At 41.9% G+C, this 27,856-nt stretch overlaps 1 protein-coding gene across 2 annotated transcripts in view; it reads left to right on the forward strand.

Annotated features, from left to right (window-relative positions):
• LOC115192296 (leukocyte elastase inhibitor) overlaps nucleotides 1-27,652 on the forward strand; it is a 98,980-nt gene extending 71,328 nt beyond the window's left edge. Inside the window, exons 2-8 of one of the 2 annotated variants that reach the window (XM_029750622.1) lie at nucleotides 14,565-14,603; nucleotides 16,282-16,464; nucleotides 17,607-17,744; nucleotides 18,052-18,169; nucleotides 22,383-22,525; nucleotides 22,832-22,999; nucleotides 27,059-27,652. In XM_029750622.1, the coding sequence (XP_029606482.1) occupies nucleotides 14,565-14,603; nucleotides 16,282-16,464; nucleotides 17,607-17,744; nucleotides 18,052-18,169; nucleotides 22,383-22,525; nucleotides 22,832-22,999; nucleotides 27,059-27,466 (1,197 nt within the window). In that variant the 3' untranslated portion in view covers nucleotides 27,467-27,652. The remainder of the gene's footprint in view (nucleotides 1-14,564; nucleotides 14,604-16,281; nucleotides 16,465-17,606; nucleotides 17,745-18,051; nucleotides 18,170-22,382; nucleotides 22,526-22,831; nucleotides 23,000-27,058) is intronic. The other variant, XM_029750623.1, reaches the window with a different exon arrangement.
• The last annotated feature ends 204 nt before the right edge of the window (nucleotides 27,653-27,856 follow it).

The following is a 27,856-nucleotide window of genomic DNA, read 5'->3' on the forward strand; positions in this document are numbered from 1 at the left end:
TCTTCATATCTTTCCTGTCATCTCTACTGTGTGTGTGTGTGTGTGTGTGTGTGTGTGTGTGTGTGTGTGTGTGTGTGTGTGTGTGTGTGTGTGTGTGTGTGTGTGTGTGTGTGTGTGTGTGTGTGTGTGTGTGTGTGTGTGTGTGTGTGTGTGTGTGTGTCTAAATGTCCTGTGTTAGAGGACGTTGGTAGATAAATAACAAGGTAGAATCCCTTGTGCTTTCCATGATAAGCTGGCTTCCTGACAGGCCTGGACTGTATGTAACTCAGAAGGTTCATGGATAAGCCATAATAGCAATGAGGACTGTTTTAAAAGGTCAAACATTATTTGAGAATGGACATGTGTTAAAGCCTGTTGGAATTCACTTATCTCCCTAGTAACATACTAGACTGATCGCAGATGTTTTGGTAATGTCACTCCTTGTCACAAGTGCAGACAGCACAAACAGAACTGGGATCAGGCTAGCAACATACACTACATCTATCAGAAGCTGATTAACTAGCTGTCCCCCATTATGAGTATGCATCATTTGCAAAAACATACACCGTAATCACATTATTACAAATAAAAAAGTGTTTCCTGGTATTTTCCAACCTGTACACATTTTGTGAAATTTGAGCAGGAGGTAAGCTGTAATTTCTCAAATTTGTGTGCCGATCGCTGCACACTCCTGACCACGCACTGACACAAGTATTTCCGGGACTGGACACTTCCCAATTACACATTAACAAGGATTTCTGGGATCGTGCACACCGATTGTGCATTAACGTAATTTGTATTTTTTTGTGGTGTGTAAACTGCGTGACACTCGCGTTTGGAAAGAGGAAACATCTTAGTGTCATGTCAGTACACCCTTGACCAACTAGCTAGTACAACTCATGTTGAGGCGGGAATATTTTAATTTCAATGTCAGCTTACTTTTAGTCGTTTAGCAGACGCTCTTACCCAGATTTACAGTAAGTGCATTAATCTTAAAATAGCTAGTTGGGACAACCACACATCAAAGCCATAGTAAGTACACTTTTCCTCAATAAAGTAGTTATCAGCAAAGTCAGAGCTAGAAAGGGAGAGGGTCAAGTGAAAGTGTTGGGGGGGGGGGGTCGAGGTGAGGAGGGGAATTATTTAAAATACTCTTTGAAGAGGTAGGGCTTCTACTGTCCTAGCTTCAGGGGGGGAAGCTGGTTCCACCATTGGGGTGCCAGGACAGAGAAGAGCTTGGACTGGCTTGACTGAGTGGAAGCTACCTTCCCGTAACGGTGGGAAGGCCAAGAGACCAGAGGTGGCAGAATGGAGTGCTCATGTTGGGGTGTATGGTTTGAGCATAACGAAGGTAGGGAGGGGCAGTTCCTCTTGCTGCTCCATAATCAATCACCATGGTCTTGTAGTGGATGCGAGCTTCGGCTGGAAGCCAGTGGAGTGTGAGGAAGAGCAGGGTGACATGGGAGAATTCAGGAAGGGCTGCAGCATTCTGGATAAGTTGCTGGGGTTTGATGGCACAAGGGGGGAGCCCAGCCAACAGTGAGTTGCAGTAGTCCAGGCAGGAGATGACAAGTGCCTGGATTAGGACCTACACCGCTTTCTGTGTGTGGTAAGGTTGCACTCAACGGATGTTGTAGAGCATGAGTCACTGCTTTGATTTTGCAGAGAACGACAGGGTGTTGTCCAGGGTCATGCCACAGTTCTTTGCACTCTTAGGGGGCGACACTGTGGAGTTGTCAACCATGATGGAAAGGTCTTTGAGTGTGCAGGATTTCCCTGGGAGGAAGGGGCAGCTCTGGCTTGTCAAGGTTGAGCTTAAGGTGGTGGTCTGACATCCAAGCTGAGATATCTGCCAGGCACGCAGTGATGCATGTCGCCACCTGTGTGACAGAAGGGGGAAGGAGAAAAGTAGTTGAGTGTCATCTGCATAGCAATAATAGAAGAGACAACGTGAGGATATGGCGGAGCCAAGTGACTTGGTGTATAGAGAGAAGAGGAGAGGGCCTTGAACCGCCGTAACATACATTTTTAGAGGGTCTTAAAAAAAATCATGCCTGTCCTCAGTAGCTGTGATTTTAATGAGAAGACTTCAACAAGACTTTCAACAAAGTCGACTATGAAGGACTTTAAAAGAACTGAGGTAAGGGAACATTTGACACAGTAGGTCTAACAGTGTAGTGTCTCAACATCAAATGCTAGCTAGTTAACATTAGTCAGCTGAATGAAGTACCAAAGATTAACGGGGGAATTTCACCCTGGTTCTGCCACGACATATAGTCCTTACTATATTAACAACATTACGTTTTTGGTCAGAAACATCAAAATTAGCAAAACCACAAGCTAGAACGAGCGCTGTTCTACCTACCAGAGATTTATCCCGATGCTGCCACAGTGGCTTGCCGCTATCAAAAATAATGCTTACAGTGACCAAAGAGGGATTTTCAGGGGGAACTGATTTTTATTTATTTAACCAATATTTAACTAGGCAAGTCAGTTAAGAACAAATTCTTATTTACAATGACGGCCTACCCCGGCCAGATCTGTCCGCCGTCCTGTGGGACTCCCAATCACGGCCAGTTGTGATACAGCCTGGAATTGAACCAGGGTCTGTAGTAACACCTCTAGCACTGAGATGCAGTGCCTTAGCCCGCTGCACAACACGGGACCCCCATCCAACTGATGGGGAATTCATTTGGACGATAGCAGAGAAGTAATGCAATAACATAATTTTTTTCCCTCACAACAAAACAGAAGATTCTTGATTAGCGATAACATAACATTAGCTAGCATGCTAGCCTAGCTGGACTAGGTAAGTTAGCTAACATTACAGTCCTGTATTGAACTCTGAAAGCCATCAGCTAAATCAAATAGCTAGCTAGCTATCTTTTGGATACACACTGTCAATCAATTTTGCCTATGCCATGGTAGTCACTGCTAGACTGGTACGTTCAGCAGAGTAAACATGTTTGTTTGTTCGTTCTATTTTTTTACTAACATTAGCTAACATAAGCTAGCTAACATTAGCAAATAAGAGTAGCTCAATCTGGTAGCTATCTATTCCACCCTGGTCTGGAAAACACTCTGTTACTAAAAATATAATTGTCGCTATAGCTTACTCACTCTCTGTTTGTGTGTTGGTAGCAATGATGAACGTGTATAAATCATCTATGGTTGGTTAGTTGGTTCTCAGCTGGCTAGCAGTCTTGCTGCCAATTTAGTGACACCAGCTAACAGCAAGCTGACAATATTGAAATGTCCATGTTAGGTGTGCTAAGCTAGCCAGTCTAATAGAGATCAATACAATTAGTGGGGTGATTCAATTGTGTATTGTTGTGTATTTTGTTGTGGGTGGTATAGAATCTGCATGTGCCTTCAACCCCTAACTCCGCACAAGGTGAATGTAAGTTGCCAAAAAATATTTACAACTGACGACTAATATAGCGCAATTTAGAGTAAGCATGGCATAAACATGAATTGGGTAGTGTTTGTATGGATTTCTGTTTGTGTTATGGGATTACAGGTGGTTAAATGTAACCTAAAGACCACTGAAATCTGCTAGACTTTGATGTCATTGATCTTAACCTATTGCTGAAAAAACGTAGGTGTTATGGATTTGCATCCTCTGCCTTGCTATCATTTGCGAGTTACCTATCTAATAGAACACAGAGGGTTTTCGTTAATGGAAGCCTCTCTCATGCAAATTCAGTTGAGTGTGGTGTACCACATGAGAGTCGGCTAGGGCCATTATTGTTTTCTGTTTTTACTAATGACCTTCCACTGTCCTTGAATAAAGCCTTTGTGTCTATGTATGCTGACAACTCAACATTATACACGTCGGCTGCAACAGTAAAATAACTGACACCCTTAACATAGAGCTCCAGTGAGTTTTAGAATGGGTAACTAGCAACATGCTAGTGCTAAATATCAAAAAAAAAAAAGCATTTTGGGACAAATAATTTGCTCAATGCTGAACCTCATTTAGATCTATTATTGAATAATGTGGTGATTTAGCCAGTTGAGGAAACTAGAAAGATGTCATGGTGAAAACATATAAATTCAATGATTGCTAAAATGGGAAGAGGTCTGTCCATGATAGGGCGTTGATCTCCCTTCTTGATATTTCAGTCGACCAAGGCCCTAGTTTTGTCACACCTGGACTACTGCGGCAAAAATGTGCGACAAAAAGGGACATAAATTGCAGTTGGTCCAGAACAAAGCAGCATGTATCGCACTTAGATGTACATGGAGGGCAAGTGTCTGTAACATGCATGTCAATCTCACCTGGCTGAAAGTTGAGAAACGAATGACTGCATCACTATTGGTCTTTGTGCAAGGTATTGATGTGTTGAAGATACCGAACTGTCTGTTCAAACAGTTGGCACACAGTTCAGATACTCATCGGAAAAACACAAGACATGCAACCAGAGGTCTCTTCACAGTCCCCAGGTCCAGAACAGAGGCTGGGAAATGCACCGTATTAAATAGAGCCATGACTACATGTAACTCTGCCACCCCAGATAACTCAAGCTAGCAATACAACCAGATTCAAAAAACAGACAAAAGAACACCTTCCTGCACAAAGGGGATTGTGAAGAGAAAGCAATTTTATATATATTGTATTGTAATTTGCACTGTTATATATTAGACCTAGATATTGTGTGTATGTACGGATATGTAGGCTGTGTGACGTTAAACATTCATGTAGTTTAGTTCTTGATTAATAATGTTCTGTACTATGTATTATGTCATGTTTCATGTGGACTCCAAGAAAAGTAGCTGCTGCTTTTGCTTAATAAATACCAATTCCTGTCACGTCCTGACCAGCAGAGGGAGTAATTGTATTAGTTTTGGTCAGGGCGTGGCAGAGGGTTTGTGTTGTGTATGCATTTCTATGTTTTGTCTAGTTTAGTTTTTCTATGTTTAGGATTGGGTGTTGGACTCTCAATTGGAGGCAGGTGTTTGTAGTTGCCTCTGATTGAGAGTCCTATATAGAGGTATGTGTTTGGTTTGGTTATTTTGTGGGTAGTTGATTTTGCACTGCTGTATGTAAGTACCTAGCCTGTAAAACTGTCGGTCTGTCGTTCTCTTTTGTTTATTGTTTTTTCGTGTTCACGTGTATTGAATAAATTATCATGATGAGCACACAACCCGCTGCGCCTTGGTCTTCTCTCCAGTACGACAACCGTTACAGAACTACCCACCAACACAGGACCAAGCAGCGGAGGAAATCTGGCGAGGACCGGGGAACACGGTTGGTAAGGGAGTCCGAGAGGCAGCCCCAATAATTTTTTTTGGGGGGGACACAAGGGCAGATTGGCGGGGCGAGGATGGAGCCCCAGGCCAGCTCCCCGTACCCTTTTTGGGCAGAGACAAACTGGACAGGTCCCGTGCTTTGGGGTGATGGGTACGGTGGCGAGGCCGAGCATTTTCAGGCCAGTACGCGCAGTACCAGCGCCCCGCATGTGCCAGGGGAAAGTGAGCATCCAGCCAGTAGGGGTGATGCCAGTCCTGCGCTCGAGACCGCCTGTGCGCCTCTACGGTCCAGTGCGTCAGCCCAGCCCGACTCGGCCTGTTCCCGCACTAGCCCTGAGGTGCGTGTGCCCAGACTGGCACGTCCAGTACCAGCCCCACGCATCAGGCTTCTAGTGCGTCAGCCCAGCCTCGCCAGTCCAGAGCCGCCAGAGCCGCCAGCCAGTCTGGAGCCGCCAGAGCCGCCAGCCAGTCTGGAGCCGCCAGCCAGTCTGGAGCCGCCAGCCAGTCTGGAGCCGCCAGCCAGTCTGGAGCCGCCAGCCAGTCTGGAGCCGCCAGCCAGTCTAGAGCCGCCAGCCAGGCCGGAGCCGCCAGGGTCAGCAGCCAGGTGAGCGCAGCCAGGGTCGCCCGCCAGCCTGGCGCAGCCAGGGTCGCCCGCCAGTCGGGCGCAGTCAGGGGCGCCCACTAGTCCTCCGACGCGGCCAGGGGCGCCACCTAAGTGGGCGACGCCGAGGGTGGAGCAGGTCCATGTCCCGCACCTGAGCCGCCTCCAATATAGGTGGGTTGGGGAGGGGGGGTGTAGCACAGTGCCGTCGTTGACGGCAGCCACCCTCCCTTCCCTCCCTGTAGTTTAGGGGGATTTTTCTGTTTGTTTTGGGGTTTCTGTGTTTTTCTTTTGAGGTGCATTCAGGGTCTGCACCTTTAGGGGGGGGGTACTGTCACGTCCTGACCAGCAGAGGGAGTAATTGTATTAGTTTTGGTCAGGGCGTGGCAGAGGGTTTGTGTTGCGTATGCATTTCTATGTTTTGTCTAGTTTAGTTTTTCTATGTTTAGGATTGGGTGTTGGACTCAATTGGAGGCAGGTGTTTCTAGTTGCCTCTGATTGAGAGTCCTATATAGAGGTGTGTGTTTGGTTTGGTTATTTTGTGGGTAGTTGATTTTGTACTGCTGTATGTAAGTACCTAGCCTGTAAAACTGTCGTTCTCTTTTGTTTATTGTTTTTTCGTGTTCACGTATATTGACTAAATTATCATGATGAGCACGCAACCCACTGCGCCTTGGTCTTCTCTCCAGTACGACAACCGTTACAATACCACAGGGTACCTAATCAAAAGGGGACCCTCATGCTCTCCCAGAAGCTTGGCTGGTGACCACAGAGTACCTTCCAGACCATGTAATCAATTTAGTCAATCCATTTTCTCTTTGTAAAACTCCGGTTATCTGGGCAAGTCAGTTAAGAACAAATTCTTATTTACAATGAGCACCGTGCCCTGCTGAAAAATACACCAAACGGCAGAATTCTGGGTACACGAGCGTGACAGAAGGGACACACCTTGCGTTTATGGAGCACATAAAGATTGTGGGCCAAAAACCAGCAAGGTGCACTGAAAGGTATAAAATCAAGACTAGAACAATAATGACACAACCACCTCATTCTTCTCTGCATATTCTCAAAACAAAATACAAAGACACGTCTACAAAACAAGACCATTCGCCACAAGCACAAACAGTCTCAGCTTTCACAAGCCACCATGCCAAACACCACTGCCAGTGTATTGAAGCCGGATAAAGGACTATGGCTGCGTCTACACAGGCAACCCAATTCTGATATCTTTTTCACTAATTGGTTCTGAAAAAGATCTGATGTAATTGGTCAAAAGACCAATTAGTGGAAAATATATAGAATTAGGCTGCCTGTGTAAATGCAGACAGTGTGGCTCAGCATAAGACCATATAGAACACCATTGATAGAAAATATCCATATTTAATCTTCCAAACTTGTCTACCTTTATGGAATCACAGAAGATATAAATAAGCTGTACAAGGCTCTTTAGCATCAAACAGATGGTAGACATTCAGATATTTCTAAATAATGTTTATTTGTCAAAATCTAAAATACAGGGGAGTGTACACTATTTAATGCTAACTCAAAAAGAGAACTGGGTATTCAACAAGAATGTTATGTGGCAAACTAACATCAGTGGTGTAAAGTAGTTAAGTAAAAATAATTTAAAGTACAACTTTTTTTTGAATATCTGTACTTTACTTTACTATTCATATTTTTGACAACTTCTACTTGTCAAAAATAATCAACGTTTTACTCCATACATGACACCCAAAAGTACATGTTACATTTTGAATGCCTAGCAGGACATGAATATGGACCAATTCACAAACTTATCAAGACAGCATTCCTGGTCATCCCTACTGTCTCTGATCTGGAGGATTCACATAACACAAATGCTTAATTTGTAAATTATGTCTGAGTGTTGGAAAATTGTGCCAACTGGTTTGCTTAATATAAGGAATTGTAAATTATTTATACTTTTACTTTTGATACCTAAGCATATTTAGGCATTTACATTGATGTTTAATAATTAAGTATATTTGAAACCAAATATTTTTTTACTTTTACTCAAGTGGTATTTTACTTGTTAATAGATGCATGCCAGAAAAGCCACAACACAACGCAACGCAAAACAACACTAAACAATACATTCATTGGACTATAACGGTGACCACAAACTGTTAGGGCCAAACAGCAGTCCCAACATCTTACCACTGTTACACCTGCCTATCAGCAGAGCCTTGTCTGTCAGCGAAACAGTTCATTCAGCCTCATTTACTGTCTTTTAAAAAAACATAGCTGATATGGCTGACTTTCTTAAACAAATGTGGTTTCTACTGACAATTGAGATGTACAAACTATGGTATAAGGGGACGATGAGTGCATAAGAGGAAATCCGTCATTTTGATTAAGACATTAATGAGCAAGCTAGGACAGACGTAGTCAATATAACTATTTGTTAAGCACTTTTGAAATGTACAGCGAGAGAATTCAGAACAAGGGCCGTTCTTACCGTATTCTCCCTGTATACCAAGTCAGCACCGTAGAATAAATAAAGGGGGTACTGTCACGACTTCCACCGAAGTTGGTCCCTCTCCTTGTTCGGGCGGTGTTCGGCGGTCAACGTCACCAACCTTCTAGCCATCACTGATCGATTTTTCATTTCCAATTGGTTTTGTTTTGTCTTCCTTCACACCTGGTTCCAATCCCATCAATTACATGTTGTGTATTTAACCCTCTGTTTCCCCTCATGTCCTTGTTGGAGATTGTTTATTGTAAGTGTTTGTGTACGTCTGTACTGGTGTGCGTCAGGTTATGTTAACCCATTGATTTTTATTATTATGTTTTCCGGTGGGTTTTTTGTAATAAACTGCGCCGTTGGAAACACAGTTATTTCTCTCCTGCGTCTGACTTCTCTGCCGCCAGTTAAACACCCCTTACAGGTACAGTTTAAGTCGAAAGTTTACATACACCTTAGCCAAATACATTTAAACTCAGTTTTTCACAATTCCTGACATTTAATCCTAGTAAAAACTCCCTGTCTTAGGTCAGTTAGGATTACCACTTTACTTTAAGAATTTGAAATGTCAGAATAAAAGGAGAGAGAATGATTTATTTAAGCTTTTATTTCTTTCATCACATTCCCAGTGGGTCAGAAGTTTACATACACTCAATTAGTATTTGGTAGCATTGCCTTTAAATTGTTTAACTTGAGTCAAACGTTTTGGGTAGCCTTCCAGAAGCTTCCCACAATAAATTGGGTGAATTTTGGCCCATTCCTCCTGACAGAGCTGGTGTAATTGAGTCAGGTTTGTAGACCTCCTTGCTCGCACAGGCTTTTTCAGTTCTGCCCACACATTTTCTATAGGATTGAGGTCAGGGCTTTGGAATGGCCACTCCAATACCTTAACTTTGTTGTCCTTAAGCCATTTTGCCACAACTTTGGAAGTATGCTTGGGGTCATTGTCCATTTAGAAGACCCATTTGCGACCAAGCTTTAACTTCCTGACTGATGTCTTGAGATGTTACTTCAATATGTCCACATAATTTTCCACCCTCATGATGCCATCTATTCTGTGAAGTGCACCAGTCCCTCCTGCAGCAAAGCACCCCCACAACATGATGCTGCCACCCCCGTGACTCACGGTTGGGATGGTGTTCTTCGGCTTGCAAGCCTCCCCCTTTTTCCTCCAAACATAACGATGGTCATTATGGCCAAACAGTTATATTTTTGTTTCATCAGACAAGAGGACATTTCTCCCAAAAGTACGATCTTCATCCCCATGTGCAGTTGCAAACCGTAGTCGGACTTTTTTATGGTGATTTTGGAGCAGTGGCTTCTTCCTTGCTAAGTGGCCTTTCAGGTTATGTCGATATAGGACTCGTTTTAATGTGGATATAGATACTTTTGTACCTGTTTCCTCCAGCATCTTCACAAGGTCTTTTGCTGTTGTTCTGGGAATGATTTGCACTTTTCGCACCAAAGTACGTTCATCTCTAGGAGACAGAACACGTCTCCTTCCTGAGCGGTATGACGGCTGCGTGGTCCCATGGTGTTTATACTTGCGTACTATTGTTTGTACAGATGAATGTGGTACCTTCAGGCATTTGTAAATTGCTCCGAAGGATGAACCCGACTTGTGGAGGTCTACAATTTTTTGTCTGATTTCTTTTGATTTTCCCATGATGTCAAGCAAAGAGGCACTGAGTTTGAAGGTAGGCCTTGAAATACATCCACAGGTACACCTCCAATTGACTCAAATTATGTCAATTAGCCTATCAGAAGCTTCTAAAGCATGACATCATTTTCTGTTTAAAGGCACAGTCAACTTAGTGTATGAAAACTTCTGACCCACTGGAATTGTGATACAGTGAATTATAAGTGAAATATTGTCTGTAAACAATTGTTGGAAAAATGACTTGTCATGCACAAAGTAGATGTCCTAACCGACTTGCCAAAAAATGTGTGGAGTGGTTGAAAAACGAGTTTTAATAACTCCAACCTAAGTGTATGTAAACTTCCGACTTCAACTGTGTCCAAGTCCTGGGAAATGTTCATGTTACTTACAACCTCATGCTAATCACATTAGCCTTCATTTACTTAACCATCCTGTGGGAAGGGACAGCCAATTTTGTTCTTCGAATCATAGTTGCACCTCATGTAGCCTAGCCCATAGGCTTACATGTTTTCATAAGGTTTGTATCACAACTAAAGTGGCCAAATAACTTTTTAAAATGTAGCATATTATTCTGCTTTACAATGGGTGTAGTGTTTAACTGGCATACATAAGCAGCGCGTGAGTTACAAGTTTGGGAGAGATCATTTTCACCATAAAAATGCACCTTTATAATAAAAGCATTACATGCATATTTGCATTTGCATTCACTTTTGATAATGGGGTTTTCCGCTGATGGAACATTCACGCTTATAGCCTACTGCCATGTGCGCATTGATGCGCTTACAATGTGAATAAGTAGCCTAATAGTGTATCAACATTTTAAGCTAAACATTCTGATCTGTTGCATCAGCCACATTGCATAAAAAAAGTATTTTGATGCCCTTGGTTGTATTCATTTGGGTTCTATCGCATCCCACTATTGTCCCAGACTATGTTTGGAATATTTATTTCTCGCACAGAATAGAATAGGTCGACCTTTGTACTCTGGGGGATAGTAGATTGACAAAGGCTATTGCTTTTGCTGTTCGTTAGGCCGACTCATCTTGTTGGCTGACTAAAAGTAAATGTGGACAGTTCTTCCAATATCTTCAATATGCACTTCGGAATTGGATAAGGCCACGTGCAGTTGCGTCCCGGATGTGTCTGTCATCACTTGTAGCATGTGAGAAAGACCCAATCATGTGATGGAGCACAGCATTCAGGGAGAAGGGCACACCGCCACTGGCCGCAAAAGGTACAATTTTTAGGGTGCTTTACTACACGCAAAGGGAATGCCGCCGTGAAATTCTACGCATTATCAAGTGCTTGTCAAATTGTGAATGAGTGACTGATGTACGTGTACAGCAGAGTTCATGCCTTTCAAGCGATTTTTCTCAAATAATCATTAGTCACATCATGTAGCCTTGCAATGTATTAAAAATCTAAACATATAGCCCAACGTTTGTAGAACAACTAAAGTAACATTTAATAACTCTAAATTAAGCATATAGGAATACCTATTACTTTGTTTACGGCTCAACACAGAATAGCCGCATGGGCGCACACTCAAATATTTTAGATTTTTTTCCGCTTTGTTTAATTGTATTCTTCATACTATAAAATAATGCCTCGGAATTCTAAGCAAATCTTTTCTGCTAAATTAACTAGTGTAGCCCACAGCCATTTGGCATAGCCAGATCAGGACCTAACATAAGGACAACTCAAGAGTATGTTATTCTGTTGTTCTGAAATAGACTACATTTTCTGCATATCATGCTTCTTTAGACCTGTCTAAAATAAATAATGGATTTATTGTGAAGATGTAGGCTATATTACATGGATTAATTAGACCTTTTAATATGTAGATGTCCCAAATGTGTGGAAGCCAGGAGATGCCAAATGTGTTTATGTTAATTAACGGTCAATTACAATTATTTGCTTGACAATCACCGGCTGACGAAATTTTGTGATCCCACAGCCCTATCTCTAAATGTCCTTGAGTGGCCCAGCCAGAGGCCGGACTTGAACCCAATCGAACATCTCTGGAGAGACCCATAATGGCCCATAATGACAAAGGAAAAAATATATTTTTTTACATTTTCGCTATATAAAAAAAATAATTAAATATCACATTTACATAAGTATTCAGACCCTTTACTCAGTACTTTGTTGAAGCACCTTTGGGAGCGATTACAGCCTAGAGTCATCTTCAGTATGACGCTACAAGCTTGGCACACCTGTATTTGGGGAGTTTCTCCCATTTTTCTCTGCAGATCCTCTCAAACTGTCAGGTTGGATGAGGAGCATTGCTGCACAGCCATTTTCAGGTCTCTCCAGAGATGTTAGATCGGGTTCAAGTCCGGGCTCTGGCTGGGCGACTCAAGAACATTCAGGGACTTGCCCCGAAGCCACTCCTGCACTGTCTTGACAGTGGAATTAGGGTCATTGTCCTGTTGGAAGGTGAACCTTCGCCCCAGTCTGAGGTCCTGAGTGCTCTGGATAAGGTTTTCATCAAGGCTCTCCCTGTACTATGCTCTGTTCATCTTTCCCTCGATTCTGACTAGTCTCCCAGTCCCTGTCGCTGAAAAACATCCCCACAGCATGATGCTGCCACCACCATGCTTCACCATAGGGATGTTGTCAGGTATCATCAGACCAGAGAATCTTGTTTTTCATGGTCTGGGAGTCCTTTAGGTGCCTTTTGGCAAACTCCAAATGGGCTGTCATGTGCTTTTTACTGAGTGGCTTCCGCCTGGCCACTCTACCATAAAGGCCTGATTGGTGGAGTGCTGCTGAGATGGTTGTCCTTCTTGAAGGTTCTCCCATCTCCACAGAGGAACTCTGGAGCTCTGTCAGAGTGACCATCGGGTTCTTGGTTACCTCCCTGACTAAGGCCCTTCTCACCCGATTGCTCAGTTTGGCCGGGCGGCCAGCTCTAGGAAGAGTCTTGGTGGTTCCAAAATTGAGTGGGGCAGCCATCTTAGGCACCACATCGCAGTGCTTGAGGCATCACTACAGACCCGTGTTCGATCCCAGGCTATGTCATAGACGGCCGTGACTGGGAGACCCAAAGGGGCGGAGCACAATTGGCCCAGCGTCGTCCGAGTTAGTGGAGGGTTTGACCGGCCGGGATTTCCGTGTCCCATCGTGACTCCTTGTGGCAGGCCGGGCGCCTGCAAGCTGACTTTGGTAGCCAGATAGACAGTGTTTCCTCTAACACAGTGCGGCTGGCTTCCGGGTTAAGCGAGCAGTGTGTCGAGAAGCAGTGCGGCTTGGCAGGGTCATGTTTCGGAGGACGTATGGCTCTCGACCCTCGCCTCTCCTGAGTCCGTAGAGGAGTTGCAGCAATGGGACAAGACTGTAACTGCAAATTGGATATCACAAAATTGGGGAGAAAAAGGGGTAAAACTAAAAAAAAAACTAAAAAAAAAATACGAACATTTGATGGAGGCCACTGTGTTCTTGGGGACCTCCAATGCTACAATCATACAATCCGATCTCAGAGCTCTACGGACAATTTCTTCGACCTCATGGTTTGGTTTTTGCTCTGACGTGCACTATGGGCTAACTAACTAACTATGGGCTGTTTAACTATTTAACTAACTGTTCATTGTATTTTCGCGCGTGAAGGTGCTGGAATTATTAGGGAATTAAGTCAAGGTCAGAAGCGTCAGGGTTTTCCAACCTTCTCCTCGGCCCCCCCCCCAGACATTCCCCCAAAAAATGTAACACTAAACTGACACACCTGATTCAATAAGTCAACTAATCATCAAGCCTTTGACTAACTGAATCAGGTGTGGCAGTTTCTGTCCCCTTGTCTGTATGTCCCCTTTCTGTCTGTTCCCTCATTTTGGTACTGTCGGGGAGGACGGGTGACCTCAGCCAAAAGAGAGAGAGAGAGAGAGGGGCGGAAAGGGAGGGCAGGGCGAGGTATTGATAGTGAGAATCAGTCATGTTTGTTCTGCATTGGTCACCATGGATTACCCCATTTGGAGTGACTGATAAGGCCGTCATTGTAAATAAGAATTTGTTCTTAACTGACTTGCCTAGTTAAATAAAAAAAGTAAAAAATAAGAAAGAAAAGGGTGGAAACCAAAACGGGACTGAGACAGAAACTCACCTGCCTGCTGTTGAAGAAGACAGGAATGTATCAGAGAGAACAAAAGTCACCTGGCTTAATATTGATGGGTTATTTCAAGGTGTGACTAGTAATGGTGTCTGTCTGCTCTGACTCTGCTTTGAAGTTGTGTATGTGTTAATCATTAAAGTCATCCTGAATTGTGGGTTCCCTGCTTGGACATCCTCTATCTTAGCAGGGCAGGTATGGCAGAGGGACCAAAGTCCAGCAGGTAGTAGCCTAGTGAAAATTAACTCACTCTTACTGACAATATCAATAAGCGAACTGACTTACGCAAAGTGGACAGGCCTGTATGTTCAGTCTCCACCCAGTTTTATGGCTCGGTAGAGCAGTGCATAGCCTATATTAAAGGACACACCAAATTACTTGGGCATGCGTCAAATTTCCAGGGCTTATTTGCAGTTCTCTGTTGAGGAAGGCATTACCTATTTGCTTTCTTTAAGTCTGTTTTGTTTCTCTTTCACTGGAACAGTGCATATCGAAGCTTTTCACACGCAGAGAAGCAGAACCGGTAAGTGACAAATATTAGTCATCCTAATCCCAAGCAACACTACAGTAGCATGATTTGTAGGCCTACACTTGTAGCCTACATGCATTTTGCTTTCAGCTATTGAATATACAGTGCCTTCAGAAAGTATTCAGATCCTTTGACCTTTTCCACATTTTGTTAAGTTACAGCCTGATTCTAAAATTGATTACGTTTAAAAATAATAATAATAATCCTCAGCAATCTACACACAATACCCCATAATGAAAAAGCGAAAACAGGTTGTTAGACATTTTTGCAAATTTATAAAAAATGAAAAACAGAAATACCGATGCATAAGTATTCAGACCCTTTGCTATGAGACTCGAAATTGAGCTCAGGTGCATTCTGTTTCCATTGATCACTCTTGTGAGGCTGTGTGCTGCCAGGACAACAACCTCTCCCTCAACGTGATCAAGACAAAGGAGATGATTGTGAAAAACAGGAAAAAGAGGACCGAGCAAGCCCCCATTCTCCCACGACGGGGCTGCAGTGGAGCAGGTTAAGAGCTTCAAGTTCCTTGGTGTCCACATCACCAACAAACTAACATGGTCCAAGCACACAACCTATTCCCCCTCAGGAGATGGGTCCTCAGATCCTCAAAAGGTTCTACAGCTGCACTGGTTGCAGCACTGCCTGGTGTGGCAACTGCTCGGCCTCCGACCGCAAGGCACTACAGAGGGTAGTGCGAACGGCCCAGTACATCACGCCAAGCGTCCTGCCATCCAGGACCTCTATACCAGGCAGTGTCAGAGGAAGGCCCTAAAAATTGTCAAAGACTCCAGCCATCCTCGTCATAGACTGTTCTCTCTGCTACCACACGGCAAGCGGTACCGGAGCGCCAAGTCTAGGTTCAAGAGGCTTCTAAACAGCTTCAACCCCGAAGCCATAAGACTCCTGAACATCTAGTCAAATGACTAGACTATTTGCATTGCCCCCCCTCCCCCCTCCACAGCACTGCCACTCTCTGTTGTCATCTATGCATAGTCACTTTAATAACTCTACCTACATGTACATACTACCTCAACTAACCAGTGCCCCCACACATTGACTCTGTACCGGCACCCCCCTGTATATATTGTTATTTTTTACTGCTGCTCTTTAATTACTTGTTACTTTTATCTCTTATTGTTATCCATATTATTACTTTTTGAATCTGCACTGTTGGTTAGGGGCTCGTAAGTAAGCATTTCACTGTAAGGTCTACACCTATTGTATCCTGTGCATGTGACTAATAACATTTGATTTGATTTGAGATGCTTCTACAACTTGATTGGAGTTCACCAGTGGTATATTCAATTGACTGGACATGATTTAGAAAGGCACACACCTGTAGCAATTGGTATGTGAGGGTGCAAGCACACTGGGTTAAAATGAACAATAACATTCTGCCTTAGAAGCTATTTATTTCTCTATTGTCAATGTCATTGAGTAGCCTATACAGTGTTGGCCCAAACTAGAGTGAATTGGATCAGAATTCATGCAGGATCAATGATAACTTTATTTCCAAAATGAAATAGGCTAGTGATGGGGAGATGTGTGGAGTAGATTTTGGTCACTTAAGATGCTGCAAAACTTCCTATTGTCACACTAAAATCAGTGTAGATCTGATGATCTGATTAGTCTGCATATGTCAAACAATACTGTAATCTCCTTTCTTCAGACAGATCAGTCATCCACCATGGCTTCTCTCAGCAGCTCTAACACAGCCTTTGCCTTGGAGCTGTACCGCACTCTGGGTCAGACCAACACAGGGAATGTCTTCATCTCCCCCTTCAGTATCAGCTCAGCTCTGGCTATGGTCTACCTGGGAGCTAAAGGAGACACGGCTGCTCAGATGGCAAAGGTAACGCACACATACTCAGATACACAGACATGGACACACGCACGCATACACACAGATACGCACAGAGACAGATAGACACACATACACACCCTTAAAGTAGGCTACATGTAAACATAGATGGAAGACATGACTAACTCTGACTATTGCTACTCAACTTGTACTTTGGAACGTACCACAGCAGTATCTACGTCAGGGAAGACACTGTCCAGCTAGTTACCATGGAGAGGGCTATAAACCCTCAGGTTACTTTTTCCCAAATGGCACCCTATTCCCTATATAGTGCACTACTTTTCACCAGGGCCCATAGGGCTATAGGCAGGGAATAATAGGGTGCCATTTGGGACGCAACCCCAGAGTCAGTCAGTGTCCAATCAAAGCTGTTCATTTACAGTAGCGTATTACACCATAACAATCTGTGTGTGAGATGTACACTGCACTTTATCTACACACAGTCCAAGCTTGATTTAGTCACCTTTATTAATTTCATCATCATCGCCCAAAGGGTTGCAAAGGGAGGGTATATTACTGATAACTTTCTAAGTTTACCAGTAAACTACCAGAATTTAGGAAACTTGGGTATGATTTAGACATTTTATAACGTAAAATATATAATATAAGAGGATTTTAAAATGTACATTTTTTTTGACAAAGCTGTAAAATATTATTCTAAATATAACCCATCAACTTGTTTAATAGCATACATTCGTATTTAATATGAGGAGTTCAGCATGAAATATTTTATTATTTTTATAGTCTTTTTTATTTTGCTATGTCAATATGTCTTTGTTGTAAATATTTTGGCACTTAACTGGTGGCAGTTGTGAAAAAAGTTTGAAGAGTTGAAAATGATTCCATTGTTAATTAGAATTCGTTTTTTCCATGAATTACGCTATTTTCTTATAGTTTATCCGTTAGAAACTCATGGACAATATGGACACAGATATAAAAATGAATATTTTGTACAAATACATTTTTTTAAAGTTATTCAAGTATACAGTATTTACCAAAGTTACCATCAATTGCAATAGATTAACTGTAAATGACCAAAAATTCTGGTAACTTTGGTAAATTACCAGTTGTTTTGCAACCCTAACCACCATCATCATCACTTTAACCATCTTTCCTCTCTGAATTCTCCCCAGGTTCTGTCATTCAACTTGACTAAAGACGTCCACACAGATTTCCAGACACTCAATGGAGATATCAACTCTCCCTCTGCATCTTACATCCTGAAACTGGCCAACCGTCTGTATGGAGAGAAGACCTGCAACTTCCTGACTGTGAGTTTCACTATAAACTATACTTTTCATGCAAGTAACAGCCACACTACCACTTTACAGTCTACTAATCTATACAGTCTTATCACATTTACGGATATGCTGAGGTAATAATTACATACCCGATGTTCTCTAGTAATACTAGTCCTGTGCGAATAGGGCTTTATTGAAACAGACAACAGACTGGCTGTGTTATTACTGACTCCAGAAGTTGTACTGTGTTTCCCTATATGCTTATTGAACTGTTCTCTCTGCTGTATGGGTTTTACTGTCCTCTATATGCTAATTGAACTGTTTCACTCTGCTGTAGGAGTTTTTAGAATCCACCCACAAGTTCTACCATGCAGACATGAAGGCAGTGGATTTCCTCGGCGCAGCAGAGGAGACCAGAGGACAGATCAACGGCTGGGTGGAGCAGCAGACAGCGAGTATGATCATTCAACATATCAATCAATCATTCAGTTAATAAATCACATACAGTAACAGTCACAAGTTTGGACACAACCTCTGGAATGAGTAGGTATCTTTTTTAATCTGTTTTCTACATTGTAGAATAATAGTGAAGACGTCAGAACCATGAAATAACACATGGAATCGTGTAGTAAGCAAAAAAGTGTTAAACAAATATTTTAGATTTCAGATTCTTCAAAGTAGCCACCGTTTGCCTTGATGGCAGCTTTGCACACTCTTGGCATTCTCTCAACCCTCTTCATGAGGTAGTCACCTGGAATGCATTTCAATTAACAGGTGTGTCTTGTTAAAAGTTCATTTGGAATTTCTTTCCTTCTTAATGCGTTTGAGCCAATAACTTGTGTTGTGACAAGGTAGGGGTGGTATACAGAAGATAGCCCTATTTGGTAAAAGACCAAGTCCATACAGTGCCTTGCAAAAGTATTTATCCTCCTTGGCGTTTTTCCTATTTTGTTGCATTACAACTTGTAATTGAAATGGATTTTTATTTGGATTTCATGTAATGGACATACACAAAATAGTCCAAATTGGTGAAGTGAAATGAAAATTTAAAAAAAATTAAAACGTAAAAGTGGTGCGTACATATGTATTCATCCCCTTTGCTATGAAGCCCCTAAATAAGATCTGGTTCAACCAATTACCTTCAGAAGTCACATAATTAGTTAAATAAAGTCTACCTGTCTGCAATCTAAGTGTCACATGATCTGTCACATGATCTCAGTATATATACACCGGGTTCTGAAAGACTCCAGAGTCTGCAACACCACTAAGCAAGGGGCACCACCAAGCAAGCGGCACCATGAAGACCAAGGAGCTCTCCAAACAGGTCAGGGACAAAGTTGTGGAGAGGTACAGATCGGGGTTGGGTTATTAAAAAATATCAGAAACTTTGAACATCCCACAGAGCACCATTAAATCCATTATTAAATATTTAAAGAATATGGCACTACAACAAACCTGCCAAGAGAGGGCCGCCCACCAAAACTCACCGACCAGGCAAGGAGGGCATTAATCACAGAGGCAACAAAGAGACCAAAGATAACCCTGAAGGAGCTGCAAAGCTCCACTCTGGAGATTGGAGTATGTGTCCATAGGACTCCCCAAACATTTGGAAGAAGGTACTATGGTCAGATGAGAAATCAATGTTGCTCTTTGGCCATCAAGAAAACGCTATGTCTGGCACAAACCCAACACCTCTCATTACCCCGAGAACACCATCCCCACAGTGAAGCATGGTGGTGGCAGCATCATGCTGTGTGGATGTTTTTCATCGGCAGGGACTGGGAAACTGGTCAGAATTGAAGGAATGATGGATGGCGCTAAATACAGGGAAATTCTTGAGGGAAACCTGTTTCAGTCTTCCAGAGATTTGAGACTGGGACGGAGGTTCACCTTCCAGCAGGAAAATGACCCTAGGTATACTGCTAAAGAAACACTTGAGTGGTTTAAGGGGAAACATTTAAATGTCTTGGAATGGCCTAGTCAAAGCCCAGACCTCAATCCAATTGAGAGTCTGTGGTATGACTTAAAGATTGCTGTACACCAGCGGAACACATCCAACTTGAAGGAGCTGGAGCAGTTTTGCCTTGAAGAATGGGCAAACATCCCACTGGCTAGATGTGCCAAGCTTATAGAGACATACCCCAAGAGACTTGCAGCTGTAATTGCTGCAATAGGTGCTGTACAAAGTATTGACTTTGGAGGGGTGAATAGTTATGCACACTCAAAATTTCAGTTTTTTTTCTTATTTCTTGTTTGTTTCACAATAAAACATATTTTGCATCTTTAAAGTGATAGGCATGTTTAAATCAAATGATACAAACCCCCCAGAAATCAATTTTAATTCCAGGTTGTAAGGCAACAATATAGGAAAAATGCCAAGGGGGTGAATACTTTCGCAAGCCACTGTATTATGGCAAGAACAGCTCAAATAAGCAAAGAGAAACGACAGTCCATCATTACTTTAAGACGTGAAGGTCAGTCAATCCGGAAAATGTCAAGAACTTTGAAAGTTTCTTCAAGTGCAGTCGTAAAAACCATCAAGCGCCATGATGAAACTAGCTCTCATGAGGACCGCCACAGGAAAGGAAGACCCAGAGTTACCTCTGCTGCAGAGAATAAGTTCATTAGAGTTAACTGCACCTCAAATGCTTCACAGAGTTCAAGTAACAGACACATATCAACATCAACTGTTCAGAGGAGACTGCGTGAATCAGGCCTTCATGGTCAAATTGCTGCAAAGAAACCACTACTAAAGGACACCAATAATAAGAAGAGACTTGCTTCAAAGTCTCGGGCCTAATAACACCAGTGCCTGTAATCTGGTTCAGGTTATTAATCAACCTACAAAGATGTTTACAGACACTACAGGAACAAGATCATCAACATGTATCTTATCACATTTTTACTAATACTGTAGAACTTTGTTCTAAAGCTGTATCCGTACCCATTGGATGCAGTGATCACGATATAGTGGCTACATTCAGGAAAGCCAAAGTTCCAACAGCTGAGCCTAAAATAGTGTATAAGAGATCATGCATTTTGCAGCGATACGCCATCCCATCTGGTTTGCGCTTAGTGGGACTATCATTTGTTTTTCAAAAGGACAATGACCCAAAACACACCTCCAGGCTGTGTAAGGGCTATTTGACCAAGGAGAGTGATGGAGTGCTGCATCAGATGGCCTGGCCTCCACAATCACATGACCTCAACCCAATTGAGATGTTTTGGGATGAGTTGGACAGCAGAGTGAAGGAAAATCAGCCAACAAGTGCTCAGCATGTGTGGGAAGTCCTTCAAGACTGTTGGAAAAGAATGCCAAGAGTGTGCAAAGCTGTCATCAAAGCAAAGGGTGGCTACTTTGACAAATATAAAATATTTAGTGTTTGTTTTTTGTTGTTTAACACTTTTTTGGTTAATACATGATTCTATATGTGCTATTTCATAGTGTTGATGTCTTCACTATTACTCTACAATGTAGAACATGGTAAAAATAAAGAAAAACCCTTGAATGAGTAGGTGTGTCACGATTGTTTGTAGAGAAGGACCAAGGCGCAGCATGAGTATTGTTCCACATCTTTATTAATATGTGAAACTTCACAAGACATACAAACTATAAACAAAATAACAAACTGTGACAACAGCGGTGTAACATGCACTAACTCACAATAAGATCCCACAAACAACAGGTGGGGAAAAAAACTGCCTACATATGATCCCCAATCAGAGACAACGATAGACAGCTGCCTCTGATTGGGAACCATATCAGGCCAACATAGAAATATAACATCTAGATTACACACCCTAGTCACACCCTGACCTAACCAAAAATAGAGAATAAAAAGATCTCAAAGGTCAGGGCGTGACAAGGTGTATAAATATAAAGCGATTGAATCCAAACTTTGGACTGATACTGTATATTGTCCAAGTTGGGAAATTTGTAGTGCAATACAGGGAGGAAAGAACACAACATAAATACAACAGCATACACTAAACACACACGTTAGATTAGATTAAAGAACAGCAACCATTATTATTTGGCCCTGCTGGTCAAATAACACATGATAACATACATATACGTTATAGATATGTGGTAGTAGAGTAGGGGCCTGAGGGCACACACTTAATATGTTGTCAAATCTGTTATGAATGTAATGTTTTTAAAATGTATAACTGCCTTAATTTTGCTGGACCCCAGGAAGAGTGGGGATCCATAATAAATACAAATACAAATATATGAACATTTGAACATCTTGAAGAACAATCTAGCCTTAATGGCCATGTACAGCCAGAAGAGAACTGGCCACCCCCTCAAAGCCTGGTTCCTCTCTGGGTTTCTTCCTAGGTTCCTGCCTTTCTAGGCTGTTTTTCCTAGCCACCGTGCTTCTACATCTGCAGTGCTTGCTGTTTAGGGTGTTAGGCTGAGTTTCTGTATAAGCACTTTGTGACATCTGCTGATGTAAAATGTGCTTTATAAATACATTTGATTGATTGAACCATCAGATCTGTAACTAGGACCAGCTAACATGGAACTCAACATAAGATTAATAAATGTGTCTTTGCTTAAATTACATAACTATAACCATATGGTACTTATTGTTTTAGAGTTGCTTTTGGTTTAGATTGTTTCATTTTGTGTGTGTATGTGTGTTTGTATGTTTGTGTTTACAGATAAAATCAAAGATCTGCTGAAGCCGGGGACAGTCAGTGTTATGACAAGGTTGGCTCTCGTCAACGCCATCTACTTCAAAGGAAACTGGCTGAATCGATTTGACCAAAAAGACACCAAAGAGATGCCCTTCAAACTAAACCAGGTCAATATTGTCAATAATATTTAGATAGATATCTATGCTCAGTAATTAAATAATGGAATTATAATATAATTATATACTACACTGCTAGAAGATATGATGAAAATGTATATTCAACCAAAAAGGACTCAAAAGCTCACTTTAAATGGACCTTATTTTTAGCAATGGTACAGGCAAAGATTTGACACATTTGTGTGTCATCCAAGAAACAAAACAAACCTTCAAGTTACACTGTATAGGCCTATAGTGAATTATATGGTGGTCAGATGAACTCATTCTCCTTGTCTGTTATATTCTGGGATTTTTTAGAATGAAAGCAAGCCAGTTCAGATGATGCACCAGATGAAGAAGTTCCCCTTTAACTACGTCCCAGACTATAACCTCCAGATCGTGGAGCTTCCGTATGTGGACGGGGAGCTCAGTATGTTTGTCCTGCTACCTGAGGAGGCCACTGATGGATCTGATCCTCTAGTGAAGGTATACACAACCTCCTGTAACCTTGTCACACTACTGAAGCAATCCTTACTAATGAGCCATGTTACAATTCCCACAAAGTGGGTTAACCCTATTGGCTCGATGCGTAGGGAGTTTTGCCTTTCATGCCAGCAACCCGGGTTCGCTTCGCTGTCCCTCTGTTTGATACACTACAAAACATCCTATAGTTAAAGTGATACTTCACCCAAATTACAAAATTACATTGGTTTCCTTACCCTGAAAACAGACTATGGACAAGGTACAGTGGTTCTTCCTTTGAAAGTTGTGTCATACTGCAGCACAGCTTGTGGGGTGCCGCAGAATTCTATGGCACGTTATTTAAGTGTTAGCCGTTGTTGCCATTAATTCTAGTTTGATCAACAGAGGGCATCTTTGAGAAGTTATGTTATTGAAATGACATGGAGCTGTAGACTTAAGAGTCCTTAAGAGCTGTAATAGCGTAACTTACTTATTGGCATACAGGCCTACTTCAATATACAGTATATGAATCATTCATTAATTAATTTGTGCGTGTCATCACACAGCATACAAGTCTTACATGTCTTTAAATACATTCAAGCATTTTAGTTATACAATGAAATAACAAAGGGAGCCATGAATATTTAAACAATTAATAAACCTCAACATGACGGCTAAAGCGATTGAATTCAGGAATGCATTTGCCAGTTTTTAATATTAAGAAAATATGGCGCTGTACAACGTGACCGGTCGGGAGTAGGCCTAGGCTACTAAGTGACTGCGAGTGAAGAGCAAAATAATCCTAACATTTCCCCCACATTTCCCATTTCCCTTATTAAAAAATAATATCTCATTGATTTATCAAGCCCAGTCCCCATGCTTGTCTTAGAGCAGCACACAACAGTGCTGAAATAGTTGACACACACGGGTAGGCTATTGCTTCAAATCCTATTATAACAATTGGATGACTTTGGGAGTTTCAGTAAGCAACAATTTGTTGCCTTCTTTATGCCTAGTTTATTCCAATATTTCTGTTATTCAGTGATATTTATTCCCATAGTAATTTGTTTTGGATCCATCCAGATGTGGTTCGAAAACAGTGCATTTGGTGGGCTATGCAAAAGTATGGGAGAGGTGACATGCCTCGCAAACATACATTAATGCATTTAAAGTCCCTAAACTCAGCAAGTGTCTATTGTCCGGCTGATAGCCTATCAAGGGTGGAAGGCTTCTTTTGTATTCAAGAACTCCAGCACAAAGAGAAAGGAGCCTTAAATGATTCAACAATGAATAAACCACAACATGTCAGCTAAAGCGATTGAATTCACTAATGCATTTGACTGTTTTAATATTGGCCATCAACCAAAAACACAGCATCTACGGTGGTAGAAATATGTTATGGAATTCATTTTTTTTTTACTATTTCGAAATGCGTATGTTTATTAGGCTACTGTGCAGTGTCTTTAAATACATTGGTCCCCCTACCCTCCTTTCCTATTGTCCTGCTAATGGCCCATCCTCAGTGGATGGCTTCTTTTGTATTCCAATGTATTAAATCCATTTTTTAATTACGGTCATTTACCATTCTCATTCTCGGAGAGTAAACGTTGTTAACAACCTGCTACACTTGTGTGAAAAACAAGCGTTTGAAAACATGTTTTCAAAATGCCTCCAACTGTAAATCAACTGTATTCTAAAAAATAAAAACAGGATCTGCAGTGGTACAAATATATTATTGAATTGGGTTTTAAAAAACTGTTTTAAAATGAATATGTTTACTAGGCTACTGTGCAGTCTGACGAAACCAACAGGGCAATGAGAATAGACAACAGAAGCAGGAACAGCATAGGGCTGAGTGACTTACTCATTCCTGGCTTTCGTTCAAAATAAGTTATATTATTAAAACAGCGTCTGGTGCTCTCTAATGTGTGGATAGGCCACTGGGAGTAAACGGATACTGTACTGCACTCTGGTCAAAGAGTGATGACAGACACAGAAGACCAGTCTAGGAGTTTAATGATGAACCAGAGTATACATGTGGTCTGTGTACAGAGGGAAACAGGATGAAAGAAATAGAAAATTACTACAATGTAAATCCAATAAACAATGTTACATTAAACACTAATGTCAACAATCTATATACACAATTGACAATAAGAGAAAAATAGCACACCATAGTTCCTCTCAAGATAATTAACATTACAGTTACACCAAATGGTAGGCTAATCACACAATTGTACAAAATGGTAAGAGAACTGGTAAAGAAAGTTACATACACATTTATTGTATTTACATATAACAATAGCAACAGGAATATTATAAAAGTGAAATTAGTATTTGTTCTGACTTACATTTGGTCAAAAACGCACAAATATCCCTGCAAATGAAAATAGTCTGATCTCCACAAAAGCCAACCTAACTAAGAAATACATTCAGTCTGTTGCCATGGTGAATAATCCAATAATAATTGGTAGGACACATAAAAGGAAACATCAAAGAGTTTACCGGAATCTCGAAATAAAAATACTGGCAGATCAATAAAATGTCCTTGTAAATCTTATTACATTTAGAGGATTATAAATGATAAAATATCTCAGGGGCTTTTATACAATTATAATGCAGGGTTAATAATAAATGTATATATTTGTAGGGGTTGATGCATTTTTTGTTGTTGGGGCAAATCTGGTTTTAGAGTACTTAAGCATCGAATACATTGTAAGTTTGCCCATTTTGGCCTTTAGGCTACACTTTACAACAGGACTCAACTCTGACTGACCGCACTATCTATTGGTAGTCTAAACTGTGGCACAAATTTGGGGATTTTTCACACCTAGCCGAGCTATTAGAGTATCTATCCTTTTGTGAAAAACAAGTGTTTGAAAACGTGTTTTCAAAATTCCTCCAGCTGTACATAACTACTGTAAATAAAAACAGCATCTACAGTGGTACAAATATATTATTGAATTGAATTTTTTTTTTATGTTTTGAAATGTATGTTTATTAAGCTACTGTGCAGTCTGACAAGTAAACATAGCCAACAGTACATAGTAAACATGGTAAAGTGCCTAATTCCTTACATACGGGAGAGCAGGCCATGTCCAGACTTTCTCTGTGACCTTAAGTACTCTTTAACTCTGTCTTTAATGCTTTTTCGGGTTCCATCAGTCATGGACAGAAACTTCTGAGACACACCCGGAGGTTCACTGGTAAGCCACATTTGTCTCGGGATCGATCCCAGTTGGTATTCTGTGTTCACTCATGGTATCTCTCTTTGGTTACACATCCTTGGAATAGCAGAACAGCATAACGGTCCGGATGGCCCTTGCTTGTGCCTGGTGAGCAGTTCGTCAAGTTTTCTTGTCAGAAGAGGAATGGAAATGTCAGGGTGAACCGACGAACTGACAAACCCACCACGTATGTTGACTCTGCCTGTCGGAGGTGGGGTTCCAGAGCTCACAGGTGTGCCTGGCATGGATTGTGACTCCATCTCGTAACTCGCCCTCTTCAACACGTCATTCTCCGCCTGACTCTCCGCCAATACCGCCTGGCTCTGGACCAATGCATCAGCTGTCGCCCTTATTTCTGCCCACAGAGAATGTTTCTCTTTCTGCTGGTTTGCCTTCAATGACTTAATCATTCTCTGACACAGACTGAAAATATTTCCATTAATTTACGAAAAGATAGTCCATTTGTGCAACAGTTTAGACTACCAAAAGATCAGCGTCCTAACTCCCCCTTGTGATAGTGTGGCGCAATGACAGAATCTACCACTAATGGTCACGGCCTAAGCTCTAAACTTTTAAAGAAGAACCACTGTGACAGCAATCCATGATTTGGTTTTGTTTCCCTGGCATGGCAAAATCCAATGCAAGTCATGGTACCTATATTAGCATTTGCCACGCATCATTTTCCACTAGGTGGTGGACTTGGCTCAGGCCCGGGTAGGCTGCTGAATATCACACTACTACAGTATCATCTGGCGTGTCAATGCTGCTACGCCTCTCTACACTGATTGGGTTTTAACTGTGTGTGTTTCACCTTCTTTATATACTGACTGGGTTTTAACTGTATGTACCATTTTAGCTGGAGAGAGAGCTGACCATGGAGAAACTGGACGAGTGGACCAGCAGGGACAACATGGACACGGGCACAGAGGTCATAGTTCACCTGCCCAAGTTTAAACTGGAGGAGGACTACGAGCTGAACGAGCCCCTGACCCAGCTGGGCATGAAGGATGTGTTTGAGGGGGGCAGGGCCGACCTGTCTGGGATGAACGGGGAGGGGGGGCTCTTCCTGTCTACGGTGGCCCATAAGGCCTTTGTGGAGGTGAACGAGGAGGGGACGGAGGCTGCCGCCGCCACTGCTGGGATAATATCGTTCTGTATGATCCGAGAGGAACACTTCACAGCTGACCATCCCTTCCTCTTCTTCATCAGGCATAACAAGAGCAAAAGCATCCTCTTCCTCGGTAGATTCTCCTCTCCTCAGTAGAAGACTGGTTAAAAAAGCATAGAGAGGATTTTGTTATATTTACAACATTTATTTGACAGGGACAAATGAACATCATTCAACATTTCTGTAAATGTGCCAGATTTAGCAAGCTAGCTAGTAGCTAGTTCCATCAGCCCTTGATTGAATCCGCAATAAAAAATTAAAAAATAAAGGAAAATGTCTACATTTGTCTGTTTGAAAAGTGTCATTGTGTGCGATCTTGGTTCCCTTATACACTTATTTTGACAACAGAGCAATCTGGGATTCAAATAACAAGGGGGGAGGAGTAAACAGCTGAGAGTTGGGGCTGGAGAAATGTAGTAAAGTAGCCTTGCACAAGCCGATAGACTGCTCATAGGAGCAGGAGCTTATCTTCTGTTTCTGTAGCGT

The sequence above is a fragment of the Salmo trutta genome, chromosome 4, assembly GCF_901001165.1.
Source record: "Salmo trutta chromosome 4, fSalTru1.1, whole genome shotgun sequence".
Classification (NCBI taxonomy): domain Eukaryota; kingdom Metazoa; phylum Chordata; class Actinopteri; order Salmoniformes; family Salmonidae; genus Salmo; species Salmo trutta.